General features: G+C 38.4%; 3 protein-coding genes across 6 annotated transcripts; 1 reads left to right on the top strand and 2 right to left on the bottom strand.

The window, feature by feature from the left end:
• Positions 1-191: 191 nt before the first annotated feature.
• Positions 192-7,195, bottom strand: LOC124404616 (protein vav). 2 transcript variants are annotated; one of them, XM_046878933.1, is made up of 8 exons: positions 6,361-7,195; positions 6,233-6,301; positions 5,298-5,424; positions 3,236-3,595; positions 2,828-3,148; positions 1,252-1,656; positions 886-1,139; positions 192-821 (listed from the first exon to the last, which is right to left on the bottom strand). In XM_046878933.1, the coding sequence occupies exons 1-8, from the start codon at positions 6,768-6,770 to the stop codon at positions 464-466; spliced, it is 2,304 nt and encodes a 767-aa protein (XP_046734889.1). In that variant the 5' UTR covers positions 6,771-7,195; the 3' UTR covers positions 192-463. The 2 variants fall into 2 exon arrangements, with proteins under 2 accessions (XP_046734889.1, XP_046734888.1); XM_046878932.1 differs by lacking the exon at positions 5,298-5,424 and adding an exon at positions 4,032-4,215 and having other exon boundaries at positions 6,361-7,191.
• A 205-nt stretch (positions 7,196-7,400) lies between these two features.
• Positions 7,401-10,705, bottom strand: LOC124404239 (pre-mRNA-splicing factor 38B). Of its 2 annotated transcripts, XM_046878216.1 has the most exons (6): positions 10,434-10,704; positions 9,928-10,208; positions 9,531-9,682; positions 9,019-9,432; positions 8,297-8,530; positions 7,401-8,171 (listed from the first exon to the last, which is right to left on the bottom strand). In XM_046878216.1, the coding sequence occupies exons 1-6, from the start codon at positions 10,462-10,464 to the stop codon at positions 8,105-8,107; spliced, it is 1,179 nt and encodes a 392-aa protein (XP_046734172.1). In that variant the 5' UTR covers positions 10,465-10,704; the 3' UTR covers positions 7,401-8,104. The 2 variants fall into 2 exon arrangements, with proteins under 2 accessions (XP_046734172.1, XP_046734173.1); XM_046878217.1 differs by lacking the exon at positions 7,401-8,171 and having other exon boundaries at positions 8,393-8,530; positions 9,006-9,432; positions 10,434-10,705.
• A 1,161-nt stretch (positions 10,706-11,866) lies between these two features.
• Positions 11,867-14,252, top strand: LOC124404585 (glycosaminoglycan xylosylkinase). Of its 2 annotated transcripts, none has more exons than XM_046878847.1 (6): positions 11,867-12,018; positions 12,169-12,545; positions 12,733-13,033; positions 13,110-13,378; positions 13,484-13,710; positions 13,796-14,252. In XM_046878847.1, the coding sequence occupies exons 2-6, from the start codon at positions 12,171-12,173 to the stop codon at positions 14,022-14,024; spliced, it is 1,401 nt and encodes a 466-aa protein (XP_046734803.1). In that variant the 5' UTR covers positions 11,867-12,018; positions 12,169-12,170; the 3' UTR covers positions 14,025-14,252. The 2 variants fall into 2 exon arrangements, with proteins under 2 accessions (XP_046734803.1, XP_046734805.1); XM_046878849.1 differs by having other exon boundaries at positions 11,874-12,046; positions 12,171-12,545.
• Positions 14,253-14,575: the final 323 nt, after the last annotated feature.

Raw genomic sequence — 14,575 nt, 5'->3', positions numbered from 1 at the left:
CATATCTATATGTCTGTGCATATACCCAGATAACATTTGAATTTTTTGTGAGAATTCATTGAACAGTACAGTCCTACTCTAAGTGTAACAACACATTGTCTACAAATAATTTAAAATCATGGTAAGCAGATATGTGCACTGATAATGATCATAGCGGATGCCGATGAATCCTTGTTTTTTCAAGAACGATTCACTAAATAAGTGATTTGAGCTGTGCTATCAGAAGTCTCATTCTAACTACTATACAAGTGATCCAGGTATCACCGAATCCGTATTTTCGTGCGTTTTTAACGCTGTGTGTAGATGGACGAATCTAATCCAAATACAATTTTTTTCATAGCAGTAAACCGATAGCCACTTATTGTTATCTGGGTAACGTTGAACTGAATGTTTTACATGCTATACTGTTACACTGAGAATTCAGACATCGATCATCTATGAAATTAATTTGAACATCTGGAATTCATTCTTCGGCAACGTATTCTTTAGGGAAGAATCCAACTTGATCGCCTATTTTACCTTTCCACCAACCCCTGGCATCTCCTTCCTTACTAAGCACAACTACTCGGCAGCCTCGACGTAGACTCAATTGATTTGGTTCTTCTCCTCTAAAGTCAAACAGCGCCTTGGCTAAAACTCGCCTAAATGGCCAGAGCAGCCGCTGATCCAAATCCTCAAAGTTTTCTGCCAGTGAAGCTCGCTCGTAGTACTCTATTAGTTCGACAACACTTTTAAAAAACCGCGATTCGCTTAGATAGTAATGCACAGCACCATCTGCTTCACGTTTAAACACCCTTATATGCTTCACCCTTCCATATGCCCTGAAATAGAAGGATTAGTATTTATTTATTACTGTACACTGTTTAATATGTAATTAATACTCACTTAATGCTAAGCGCATAGCTAGTTTCATTTCCAAGACGAGGCTGGCCTGCACGTCGTATTCTTAACATGTAGGTACCATCTTCACGATGTTCCAGCTTTAAAGTTGCTGTGTCCCTGCCCATTTCACCCACAAACCACAGTTTCGGAGACAAGGCAAGTTCACATGGTAGCGGTGGTGGCACAGGCGTGCAACGACCCGAATACATAATACATTGCTTATGCACTGAGAAACGGCAAGATGTGCATCTGTATCCCTGTGAACAGTTTTATCGTGTGACTCATCATATTTTAAAATTAATCGGCAAAAATTTTTTACCTTGTTTTAGCTCGAAAGAAATTAGACTTATTTCAGCAAACGTTCAGTACCTGAAATATTCGGCCCTTCAGAAACTTCCCACAGTGCTGACAATATCGTGCAGTATCAAATGTGGTTAGTTTGAATTTATGATCTGTGGATTTGCATGCGGCTGGATTAATGTTGTCCATTGCTTCTCGTAATGCTTTGATCCATGCTTTCTTTTGATCATCAGTTCTAGCGTACAAGGTATAGGCAGTGTAGGCTTGTTTGTGAACCAGCAGCCATTGATAAGACCATCGAGAATCACGACCCATAGTCCGTCTTTCCATATGATCTTCCAATCTGTAGTCATCCAAGCGCAATGTTTCCTTGTAGCAGTATTGATCTCCTCTTTCTGCTTTGCAAATCAGTACCACTTGCTCAAAAACAAATGCCCATCGTGCCTTCACCCGTTGGTCGTTGTGAGCTTTTACCTATGAACAGCAATTGGATATCGTTAAGGATCAATGGCTCTACCACTTGAATAAAAGTAAAGAAGAGCGAAAAAACGTTTAAAAAATCTGCAGCAATGTTATTTGCGCCAATGATAGTGAATACGAGTTAAACAACATTCCGACTTTGTATGAGAAATGAATCTGATAAAATTCGCATGAGACAAGCTCAGATCAACATCAACAATTTGAGAAAAAGTTATACAATTGGAACATTAAAAATTAGTCAAATCTGGTGTTTTCCTGAATTTAATATTTTTATGTTCACCATTATTAGTGCGAATTGCATTGCTGGAGATTTGTCGAACAGTTTTTTCCGTTCTCGTAACGTTTGAGGATGTTACAGTTTGGCTAATTCATCCTCAAAGTGAATGTTTGCGCCTTGCATGCTCAGTATAGCTTAAGGCGAGGCTTAAGGTCTAGCGCCTCTTGATTTGTTTCTAGTTTTAAAATTTAAAACCAGAGGGCAGGTAGGCGCCACTTTACGCCGTTATAATCGCGAGCGCGCGGATTTTAGCAGATCAGTTTCGGCAGTGAACGAGTGCGGACGAGCGTGTCTTGGCGCGTATTCCGTAAGTCACTTTACCCTCAATTGGGTCTCCTTATATTTGGCCTGCTCTCTATTACAGCCATCTCATGTATCAGGCTATCATATTAGAGCCAGTCCCAAATTATTCGGCTATCTGGTTCAGTTAGTCAGGGTGCATCAGCTGGGTGAGACACACGCTGTCTTAGGTAGGGCAATCTCACGATCGCCTCTGGGGTTCACCCTTTTGCGACTTCGTGTTAACACTCTGCATCGTGATGGGCGCCCCAAAATGTCCGGGCCGCGTTGCAGGCTTAGGCGGGTGTATACACATTGATCGAAATGCTATTTCCTTTACTATTAAAAGTATCCTTCGCACGATTCCTATAAATTTGCTATCATTATTTAGCTTGGGCTTTTACTTCTACTCCGCGAGGGTTTTTACATCTGAGCAAGTTGTAGTTTTGTAAATTACCCGCGAAATGACTGTCTTGTTATTTCAAACCCTGACTTGAATAGTTTGATCCGTCTCGAATCCTGCCTTTTGTGATGCAATTGAACTAAACGCTGAGGTTTGCGAATTTTTTTATATCTGTATAGTTAATTCAACGAACGTAAAAAGCGTACCTTCAGCTCTCCATCTTTGAGCAAACGCCCGTAATTCTTGAGCTGTGTATCCTCTGTAACATCCCAACCTACGATTGAAGCTTGAATATCTCTAATGAGATCCAGTGTGTCCGAATCACGCTTTACTTCGTTTATGTATTGTGCTACATCTACCATAGCTTCTCTAGCTTTCTCTAGTTGTCGACGGTCTTCGATCCATTCACGAGGAGTTTCTTCTACTAATTTTTGTAACAATAAGTGGTATTTCAATATCCTTTGCATCGGAACGGACAATATGTCGAGGAGTTTGAATCTTCCGTTATTAGCTTCTTCCTGGCATCTCTGTACAAAAAAAAAAAAAAATTATCACAAACTTTAGCATCCAGACAATAAGTTCACTGATTTTACATGGTAGACGTAGTAACTTACGATTACTACTTCATTGATGAGTTCATTGCGACAAACATCTCGCACTGTAATTTGGGCTAAGGTGAGGTTGGCACAGTAATCACCATAAAGTAGAAACTTTTCCCGCCAATCTAAAAATATTCTTGCTAGGTCTGCCCCGTTTCGAGCAATGCGTAACTGGCTGTGAAAACCTGTGTGAATTTTTGATAGTTCTTCTATCCCAAAGAAAATACAAGCTGAATCTTCAGGGCGAAGAAGTGGAGACAAAGGGCGAGCGAAATGTCTCAGCAAGTTTGCCAATACTTCAGAATAGTTGCGTTCAGTTTCGACCAGCTCTTGAACAACGTAGTCACGCTTTTCACCTCCAGATGCTGGCACACCCTAAACACTCACATCAATGTATTAATCAGAGCACATAAGGTAAAGGCGCAGAAGTTGAGGGGTTCATAGCAATTCGATATGACAGAAATAAATTTACATCAAGATATATTCTCAGCATGCAAAAAAAGGTCGCTATTCGCAGCTGAATAAATAAAAACTACATCTATTGTGCTAGATTCTCTATTTGTATTCAGTATTTTTAAGGCTTTAAATATCCTACCAACCACTAATCCTGCACTTGAATTTAAATACCCTGGTTAAACGGTGGGCAGTAATTTTCCAAGCAGGAACTAAATTTATATGACTTCAGGTGATTGCAATACTTGGAACAGTTCCAGATTCGAGTAAATTCGGAATTGGACTCTGTTTTGAATTCTGTCATGGGAATGCACAAACTTTCAATCGAAGGTTGGGCTAATAAGAAACAAATAAAAACCTGTGTGGTAGTGGTAGGGATGTGTAAACTACAGAGGTCCTGGTAAATTTCTTCGCTTTGAGCATGGCTGCAGAAAACACCGTAGCCATCTTCTTCCTCTACAGGATCTCGGCTATCCCCCCCAACACCCGCCTCGTTACCCTCGCGCCTTCTAAACCTTCGGCGTCGACCCTCGTCCTCTCGCCTTGCGTACAAAAACACAAATAGCCATGCATCTAACTATTGCAACTAAAACCTCTGGCAAATTTAAATTAAACACTATACTACGAATTCAATCAGAGCAAAAAATTCAAAGAGCTTGGATGACCCAACGTCGATATTTTATTTTATTAATTTTACTACAAGACAATTGTACATTGGGTATTGGTCAAACTGTTAGAAAAAAATATTGGAATTGTAAACAAAAGTTTGGATATTGGTGCTTGATTAAAAATCGTTTTAGAATAGTTGAAGATTTAGTAGATCTGTTTGCTTTGACTCGTCGATGGTTCATTTTATTCAGAAAACTATTTTACAGAAGTTCACTGATACACTTTATTCTCAACATGTTGGCATTATTGAACATTTAATTTTATTACATTGCACCAATATTGATTACGATCAACAAATAGCGCCATTAAAGAGACCATTGTAAGAAAAAAGAAATCAAACGAATCTCCTAGATTCTTAATCACTTTGAAGTGATTTAAAATAAAGCATCGATACCTCAACATTTGTTTATAATTCCAGCACTTTCTTTTTCTTTTCTTGAACAAATCTTCCTTGATTATGAATATGATAATGGCTGTGATGAATACCCGATGTACGACTATCTCGCAATGAGATTAATAAAAATTTATTCGACGAATAAACTTTTTTAATGCAACAACTCATTTCTGCTGATACACAAACCTGACTAATGGATGTTTAGAAATGCAATCAAAGGAAGAGTGTCGGGTAGCAGTGTATAAAATATGTAAAAAACAGAAATTTAAATTTTGCATACTTTAGTTCACATGTAGTACGGATTGGAATCCAATTTTCAAATTTAGGCTTAATTGCAATGACGTTATTTTACATAATACTCAAACCAAAGTTTAAACTACATATGTTTATATTCTAATATTTGAACGCGGAATGTGAATTGATGATAGAATGCATGGTAGAACGAACTACAGTCTGATAAAAAAATAAGGGTTGAAAATAAAATCTCTAAGGCAGATTTGGCTGTGGAGATTTTTCTTTTTCATAGCAACACTCTTTTAAAACGAGTAAAACGACATATACCTCCTCTGTGGAAGGCCAGTCGTGCTGAGGGGTGGTTGAAAAGCACAGAAGTTCCTGATAAACTTGGGACTCACCTAGGTCCACCCCTCTAGGTTTTATGGTAAAGGCCACTACCGCTGCTGTGGGGCTAAACCCATGAACAATGATTACCAAGAAGCTATTTTTTCTCTCAGATATATGAGCAGAATAACATCGTAACTCAGAGTTCGATTCAACAACATCACACACAGAATTCATTCCAAAACATTGATTCGTAGAATTTGGTTCAACATTGCATCTCAAATTAAGATGTCACGTACATTATCGAAGCTACATCACTGTGCGATGCATGACAATTGAAAAGATATTGTTACTGGCTGTCTCTGGATTTTAGTTACCTGACACACATCATGTTCAAGTGAACTTTAAAATTTTGAAGCTCAAAGTATTGGAATTTGTTACAAGTAGGTAATATTTTTCGGTATATAACAAAATCACAACAACATTTGAAATTAATCATACCATACTAATATTTTTTTCAAAAATCACATGCAATTGTCGGTGGTACAGCCTAAGAAAATTATGTAAACGAAGTTTCAACTTGGGATACGATGTTGTTGAAACATATTCTGAAATACAATGCCTTTGAATGAAGTTCTGTCGTACAATATCATTGAAACAAATTCTTAGACACACAATGTTTTTCGGCTCTGTCATCCACTTCATTTATACCCGACTGGATCCATTTCAAATGATGCACACAGGTTGATGCAGACAGGGGTAAAGTGGTGAACTTAAGTGACAAATAATCCACTCAGTTTACTCTCAGTCACCTAATTTTATTCAATAGTGAACACGACTTAAAGTTACATCCGTACGGTTTGAAATGGATTCAAAATGAGCCCTTCTAGTCTAGTTTAGATATTGATTAAGATTATGAACAAGCTTCTACTCACCCTACACCTGCACTTTGCAAGTCCTTGTAAATATCTTCCTGAGATCTGTCACGTCCAATAGAGAAACCTCTGTAATAAAAAATTGCAAGAATTAGCTTAGCTTAACTGCAAAGTATTTCAATACTCACTCGATCCCTTTACGTTGTAATCGAGGGCAGACGGACAGTGCGGAAAGAGTACACAAGACACGATGAAAGTTAGACAAATCGAACAGCATAGAAGGTTCGAACAATTCTGATTCGGAGAGTCCAAAGACCGAGGAACAGGCTGATAAGAATATCTTGATGTTACGAAGGCAAAGGAATTGGGCCAGTTGAGGTTTCTGATTCACATCTTTCATGTCCACGCAACCCGGGTCGACTGCATTGAGCAAATTGCACAGGAGCACGCCGTCCCTCAGAGTGTAAGCCAGGTCGAACGCTGTTGCACTGGGCCAGTTGGCCTTGTGGTCGCTCCGCAGTGCGCCGCACCTCGTCAGCCAACTGGCACACTCGTGCCATCCGTTACTTGGATCTGCACCGCCGTCACTGGAATTCATTTTGTCTTAGCAGTCCTGCTAATTGACCGAGAGGTAATGTATGTACCACTCCTTAGAGTTTCACGTCAGAAGTGTTATTCCCCATTGTAACTTCTTGTCACAGTCACTGCAGGTCGATTGCCTCATTTACGACTCATCATTGTTTCCTCAATGTCATTGTTGTTAACATTCTGACAAAAATTTTAATGACGTTTACTTGTTCTACTAGTTTTTATTACTTTTTCCTGATAATTTCACCACCATATACCATCGTATAGTGACGTTTACTCCGCTATCACGCCATTTTCCTCAAACAATTAGCCTTGTTCGTTTTGGACCATTTTTTGATACTTTGCGCATCCAAGGGCAAGATGGGCTCCGCTTTTCAGTAATTGCATTTTTCAGCTGCTGGTTCTGATCGGTGCATAGATTCCCTATTTTACCGGCTACTCTATTGGTCGAAAACTGGCTCGGAACGATTTTTAACCAATTACGACGAAGATCTAACGGAATTGCTGTACGAACATTGGCTTGCGCATGTCCGTAATCGGTTTGGCGGTTACACCCTTCTGCGCAATGTTCTTTATGCGCAGTTTAAATATTCAACTTCATTCTTATTTCAAAGAAACGAGGTCAGGCAGAATATTAAAATTCATTACTTCCGTCAATTTTATTTCATACAAAACAAGTCGAACTACATTGTGGATATATTACAACTAATTTAGGCTAATACCATTTTTGTTGGTACAGTGGTTAGTAGGAGCTGGGTTCGAAATTACACTCCGAACACACTGCAGTGTTTGGAAATATTTTTAGTTCAGACGCGTTTCTAGCTTCGAATTAATGAATTAATGGAAACAAAAATGATAGCGAATTTTTAGATACGAAAATTTCAACAAAATTCAGGTACTAAACTTGGTCAAGAGTGATCAATAATCAGATAACTTATTCAGTTTTTTGATGGTTGGTTGGCTGGTGTAGATTCTAAAGCGGAAATATTCAAATTTTTAGCAGTTATCTAGCACATCTTCGTTAGATATGTAATTTTTTATTCGGGATTCAACCTGTAACTTTGAAAGCTCCAAACTTCACAGTTACAGAATAATCCGTTAGGTTTCGCTGGAACATCATCTGCATATGTGAATAACAATATGCAAGACTGAAATATTCTCCACGGTTCGATAATACAATTTATTTTTGCCAATTATCCTGCGGAGAAAGTTGAATAAACAGAGTATAACTCCCGAACTCAGTGGCTACAGTAAGATTATTGTAGAAGTGGCTCGGTTATAATTCTCATAACCATTAAATTCGTACAAACAAGTTTATATTAAATCCAATAAGGGCTTGTAACATTAATCTCTTCGTTGCCTTTCTTTTTCCCTAGCAAGCTCGCTGGCGTAATCATAAGGTGAACTCCGCCTAAAATTTCAGATCGACTTTTTGAAAAAGATTAAAAGATATGCCACATGTGCAATAGAATTTCAATAACACTTTAGTTTTCAACATGAACGGTTTGACTCAGAATTAAAATGTACAGGTATTACCTATCCCTGTGCCTGTGACGGTCACGACTTCTTTCTTTGTGATGTCGATCCCTGCTGCGACTCCTTTGGTCCTTTTCTTTTCGGAAAGATCGGTCCCTACTGGTAGAACGCCTATTGTGTCTTTCGCGTTCTCTATCTCTTTCTCGCTCTCTGGGTCGCTCCCGCTCTCGCTCTCTTTCCCTTTCTTTATCACGATACCTATCTTTACGGTCCTCTCGGCGTTCTTCATTAGACCTGAAACAGTAATTCCATCAAGGAAGTAGCCATAGGTTAATTTGTGTGCAAAATAACAAAGCGAACAGTTTTCGAGCGATGTAAGTTCCATATTCAGAGTCAGAAAAAGTATCTTAACGATGAATTCACAGTTAGGTGTAAATCGAAAGTTAGGAAAAAGAAAAAACTGTTGAAATTTTGTTCTCTTTTCCTAAGAATTGATCGTAATCGCTTAATCTCTAAAGATGTTTTATAGTCTGACCAAAAATTCTAAATGACAAAGTTGTACGAGTGCTTGTTTGGAAGGAGAGATAGCGGTCACCAATCTCAAATGCAATGTAAAATATGAAGGGAATATTCAACTGAATTTCATCAAAAGGACACATTTAGTAGAACTAAAATAAAACATGGGTAATAGCCGATGAAAGAAATGCTTATTTTTTACAACAAGAATTCGAAGTAATTATAATACTTAATAACGTGATTGTAGTCATACCACGTAGACGCACCTGGCTCGCCAGTGGCTCGCTCTTTCAGCCTCTCCCCACTGTGCCTCATTATCTGGTATGTGTCTAGGTTGCTGATTTCGTACTGTTGTACATCCACCTCTGCTGTTATCTTTCCTATTACTATTATTACTGTTGTACTTTCCATGATTATTCAGTGTTATTGGTGGCTTAGCGTTACGTGTGTTCACAGTTTGTTGTGGAAACCTCTCCCCAAGCTTTTGTTCCAAGTCTTTTTGAATTGGCACAGGTATCCGTGGGAAAAGTGTTGAGAACCATTCAAGCTTGGTTAAAAACTGTTTCAATATATCACCCATTTTCATAACTTGACCACCTCCTGCTTTGACGTCAATTTCCTCGGCATCTTCCAAGTACTCGTCGTACCAACTAAACAGATCAGCCGGTGGTTGGGTGTATCTGAACATATTATTACCAGTAAATTGATAAGTGACCTCAGAAGTTTTTTATCAGTGAAAACGAAATATTCCAAAACTAATTGTTTTTTTTTTTCATACCTGATATACATAAAACCAAGGGCACGAATATATGGGGAGTCTGGATGATTGATGAGCCCGTTCAATTGTTTCCTCGTTAATCGTAGCGTGAATAATTTGTACAGAAGACAGTAAGCCGTCGATACTATACCTCCTGCTCCAACGCCTCTGACCTGCATAAACCGCTAAATTTGCACACCCTTAAGTCAGTTTGTAACATTTAGTTAATCTAAAGTAAGTGAATAGTTTGTATGGAAGACAGTAAGCCGTCGATACTGTCCCTTCTGCTGCAACGCCTTTGACCTGTATAAGCTGCTAAATTTGGACAACCTTAAGTGAGTTTATCAAATTTGGATGTGCAAAAATAAAATAATCGAAATGCAAACATCGTTTCAATTGGCCCTAAAAACATACTCACGCCTCCACACATGCCGGTCTGGCCTGCCGTCTTTCGACTTCCTTTTTCCCATGGTTCCAGATGCATTACTTTGTAATAAATTTCGTCGATAACTTCATGGTAGGTTTTCAACTCGTATAAGTTTACTTTGAAGTAATGCGACGACTGTATGTTTGTCAATATCAGGGGATTCAAGTTCATAGACCTTTCGTTGCCCCATAGTGGCAAAACGTTGGACTTTTTCTCTTTTGGATTTCCTTTTCGATCTTCTTCACATCCGCTCGAATTGTTCCATGGAGATCCTAAAATGATCAGAAAGATTAGGATTTCCAACTTTTACTCGAAAATTGTATAGTAATGGAGGTTTAATATGGAGATGAGCTTCGATAGAGGTTAAGGAGCAAATCATATCATTACAGCTTGTGTACATGGAGTATCTGAACTGAGAATGTTTAGGTAGGTCATGATTTATCAACTAATTCTTGTAATACTGTAGTAAGCAAAAGGAAAGGAACCAAATTACTTACCGTCATTCCCCTCTGCTTCTTGAGTTTGCATGCTACTCTACAGATTCCACGGGAGGTTTGTAGTTTATAAAAGAATAATATTCCTGCGGCTTGAAGAATCAACCGTGAACTTTACCGACGCTAATTTAAACAATCTGCTTACAAATTATATCCACAATGTTTATGAATAGCAACTCAAACTATTTTACCTCATTCTTTCTAATCACGCTTTTGCGGAAACGAGAACGTCAACGCCTTCGATCATAGATAAAACAGATGCCGTTCAGGTAGTTGTGTTGTATAAAAATGGAAGGCTCAGCTAAGGCTGAGTTTTCACGGGCAGCAAAATGCCGCGGTAGCGGGCAGCGCGAAGTGATAGTGAAAAACTCTGTGGTAAAACCACTGAACTCTGTATGTATAGAATTCAGTGGGTAAAACTGCTCGTAAAAATGTGTTGGTGGCGGCAGCTGCCCGCTACCGCGGCATTTTGCTACCCGTGAAAAACCAGCGTTAAGTATATCATTCACAATCGACATAGTGCAGTGGTAGTGCAGTGGTAGGGGCAGTAGTTATGCATTTTACCATTACTACATGTTACCTATTATTATTACTAATTCACAATTAATGTCCGCAGATAGACAGCATACAAAGGAACGTCTTTGCATGACCGCCATTTTTATTCCGACGGAAAATTCCTCCATGTACAGGCTATCTATCATGTAACTTTTCACATTTCACATTCTCACATTTCCCACCAGCCAAGCGTTCTGATTAGTTTGCAAAGTTTAGTCAACCAATCAGAATGCTTAGATGGTGGAAAATGTGAAAATTTGAAATATGAAAAGTTACATGATAGATAGCCAGATCTTCCATTGCTCGTTCGTCTAACTACGGACCTTCCGGAAACTCCGGTGGTGGGGGTGACTCTCTTCTTGAGGCTAGGTGTGCTTCGGGATCATACCATGAATGAGGATGCAATCTAGTAGTAGTTATAGAGTGCGTTCCGATATTGGCTCTCGGTGCTGTCAATAATCTTTTATGTCTTTTGCGCTTCCGAGTTCGTGAGTAGCTCTACCTCTATCCTAGGGAGTTTTTAGCGCTGCCAGCTAATTTCGGAACGCACCCATAGTAGAGTGTAGGTAGCGTAGATGTAGATTGTAGCCGGCTGAACCACTGAACTCTATATTGTTCAGTGGGCTGAACCCACTGATATATGTATATATATATATCAGTGGCTGAACCCGTTCCAACTGTTGGTCTACAATTCTAACTATGGATTGTATGGTCGCGCAGCGAACTTGAGTAAAATGCTACATTACAGACATGACACTGTGTACATAACCGAAGGCCAAAGCGCGTATGACTTATCTGCTATTTGGGTTATTTGGATAATATCGTAAAAAATTAAAAAGCGAAGAAAGAAGAAGATGGAAATGGGATAGAAACAATATGGATTTGAATCTTTTTAAATGGGTTGCAATATATTAATTAAAACTTCCCTAATAAAAAAATGGCGGCACCCAAGTGCCGCCAAAAATCTTGTGGATATTATGAGTTTGTTAAGTTGAATTCTTGAATGATGAAGCCAATACGCTTTTATAGATAACGATAAAGTTGTGATTAATTATTATAAGGTAATACTTTTACTTCGTGTTCTATGGAAATGTCTTAATTTGATTTAGAATGCTGTGAGAATTTTGAGGTTATGATCTACAATAAATTCATACAGCCTTGAAGTATTTTCTTTTTCACCTACAGATGATTGGTCGACGCTGCGCTCTCATTGCTCTCGGTGGGCTTTTGCTGCTTGTTTTGACAGTAAACGTATATTTTGTACGAATGATAATTGAAGACTCTCCTCATAAGCATAATACTAAATATCCAGAAGACTCTGATATTAACAAATCACACGAAGAGGGACCCACTGTTACAAAGATGAAAATTAAAAAGGTTTCCAATGTCCGTAACTCGTCAATTAATGCAGAAAAGAGAATTAAAGCAGAAATTAAAACGCTGTCGTCCATGTACTTCACGCCAAATGCCAACCATATTTTACTTTTGGATCGATTATTAGCAGAGCTGAAGATAATGCCAAATGTACAGGAGGACATTTGGATTATACCTCAAAGTAATGTTAGTATTTTGCTTGTGAGCTGCTATGTGTGTATTTAAATATTCAGATTGTACGGCTTACATTTGAATACCACGAAACTCTTTTGATGCACAGTGTATAAAATCTTTTGATGCAAGCAATCGCTGATTAAGGATGTATATAAAATATTCTTTCGCTGACCATTGCACAAAATTTATAATTTTATAGTGGCCAGACGCCGATCACATAATTCCACCTATAGCTCCTGAACTTGGGACCATTTTACATGCTCTAAGAACTTCCAAAATCACAAAGGCAGAAAATGCATTAATGGGAACTCAACTAAAACTGATGCTTACTCTAAATCATGGAATCAAAGCATTGTTCAAGCCAATGTGGTATACCAGAGATACACTAATAAAAGGTCCAGTATATCATGGAAAGGACAGGCACAATGCGGAAGTTGTTGCTTTCCACTTGTCTTCTCTATTGTCTTTCAGACGGGTCCCTATTTGTGTCATACGAAAATGTAAGTGAATTTTATTTCCAGCACTTTTCAAAAGACAGAAAGGCGCAGTTGCATCTTTGTTATTCTATTTATCCAGTGAAACTTGGTGAGGAGATAAGAAAACAGGCATCAACCGAGTTACTCAATACCATGTACCAGGAAGGGAACAATATTTGTTTCTATGGAGTATGTCATTACTGTTCACCTGAAGATCCAATTTGTGGCACAGATGATTTGTTAGAAGGTGCACTGATTCTATGGTTGCCAAATGACTTCCAACTTTCCAAACATCGTCATCCTTGGCAACGAACTTACAAAAGAAACAAAGCTGCTGCATGGGAGATGGATGACAACTATTGTGATAAGGCTAGTCCTCCTCTGGGAGTCTCCTTTGTGTTTCATTGATTCTTTTGAAAAGCATATATGAAAGATTGTCGTTTATCAACAAATGTTTTCAATTTCCATGTTCAGGTCAAGAGGACAAAAACCTATTCAGTTAAATCTTCTAGCAGATTGCTAGATTTAGTGGATACAGCAATATTTGATTTTCTCATGGATAATGGGGATCGTCATCACTATGAGCTCATTGAAGCTAACATTCATAATCCGGCGGTTCTGCTTATTGATAATGGAAAAAGTTTGGGGGATCCAGATGTCGATCATTTTGACATATTAGCACCTCTGTATCAGTGCTGCCTGTAAGTCATCTGCGTAATAATTCCATACCTTTGATCAAGTTTTACCAATATTGAGAATAAAAATTTGATTATTGGCATTTTATAGCATTCATAATACAACGTGGAATCGACTAAAACTACTAAGTAGTGGTGCTTTGAGCAAATCCTTAAGACAACTTTTGGAGCATGAAGCAAGATTAGCTGGTGTTTCTCCTCTGATCACAGATGCTCACTTGAATGCTATGGATAGAAGACTCTTAGCCGTCTTTGCAACAGTGGAGCATTGTTTGAAGCAAAACAAGTATCCGTCAAGTGTAATCTTGGACCACAGGTAGTTTGATAATCAGTTTAAAGACAAGAAGATCTAGGTTGAGACGAAAAATTCCGAACAGCACGGGAAAAAATGACGCAGAATAGCTTTCATAATCAAAGTCGAAATTTTTAGCAAACTATACACAGTTTTCTACTATGAAGTCGAAAGATATTCTATTCTGCGTATTTTATTGTCAAGATGCAGTCTTAGAATGCTTAGTATGCTACATCCTACGAACATGTGGTATATGCTTGTAAATTTATGAATAAATATCTTGTTTTCTGAATAAATGACACATATCTGATTGATATTGATTGAGATTGATATATACGGTACTAGAGATTTTTTAGCTATTACCTAGGAATAGGAAATACGAATTTTCGCATACTGCATGCGGAATGCTTCCGCATTATGCTTATGGCTAATGGAATCGAATGAATTTCGCGCTTAAACGTGGCCACAGTTAGCTAACGGTTGTAGAACGTTTTCCTGCCAAATAACAATTGTGATTGGTCGAAAAGCTGTTTTCAAAACTGTTTCAACAGACATAATCGAACGTTCCGTCCAAGTTCC

This window comes from Diprion similis, chromosome 3 (assembly GCF_021155765.1).
Source record: "Diprion similis isolate iyDipSimi1 chromosome 3, iyDipSimi1.1, whole genome shotgun sequence".
Classification (NCBI taxonomy): Eukaryota; Metazoa; Arthropoda; class Insecta; order Hymenoptera; family Diprionidae; genus Diprion; species Diprion similis.
The sequence above is the reverse complement of the archived record's forward strand: the minus strand, read 5'-3'. Positions and strand labels throughout refer to the sequence as shown.

Excerpts from the sequence above, each read along its gene's own strand:
- LOC124404616 (XM_046878932.1), bottom strand. The coding sequence starts at position 6,770 with ATGAATTCCAGTGACGGCGGTGCAGATCCAAGTAACGGATGGCACGAG. Across the intron at positions 3,596-4,031 it reads TCCCTACCACTACCACACAG|GGTGTGCCAGCATCTGGAGG; the intron begins GTTTTTATTTGT and ends GTGAGTGTTTAG. Across the intron at positions 1,657-2,827 it reads TCAAAGATGGAGAGCTGAAG|GTAAAAGCTCACAACGACCA; the intron begins GTACGCTTTTTA and ends TGCTGTTCATAG.
- LOC124404239 (XM_046878216.1), bottom strand. The coding sequence starts at position 10,464 with ATGCAAACTCAAGAAGCAGAGGGGAATGACG. Across the intron at positions 9,683-9,927 it reads AGACCGGCATGTGTGGAGGC|GTCAGAGGCGTTGGAGCAGG; the intron begins GTGAGTATGTTT and ends CGGTTTATGCAG. Across the intron at positions 8,531-9,018 it reads GCGAGCCACTGGCGAGCCAG|GTCTAATGAAGAACGCCGAG; the intron begins GTGCGTCTACGT and ends TTACTGTTTCAG.
- LOC124404585 (XM_046878847.1), top strand. The coding sequence starts at position 12,171 with ATGATTGGTCGACGCTGCGCTCTCATTGCTCTCGGTGGGCTTTTGCTG. Across the intron at positions 13,034-13,109 it reads TATTTGTGTCATACGAAAAT|TGAAACTTGGTGAGGAGATA; the intron begins GTAAGTGAATTT and ends CTATTTATCCAG. Across the intron at positions 13,711-13,795 it reads CCTCTGTATCAGTGCTGCCT|CATTCATAATACAACGTGGA; the intron begins GTAAGTCATCTG and ends GGCATTTTATAG.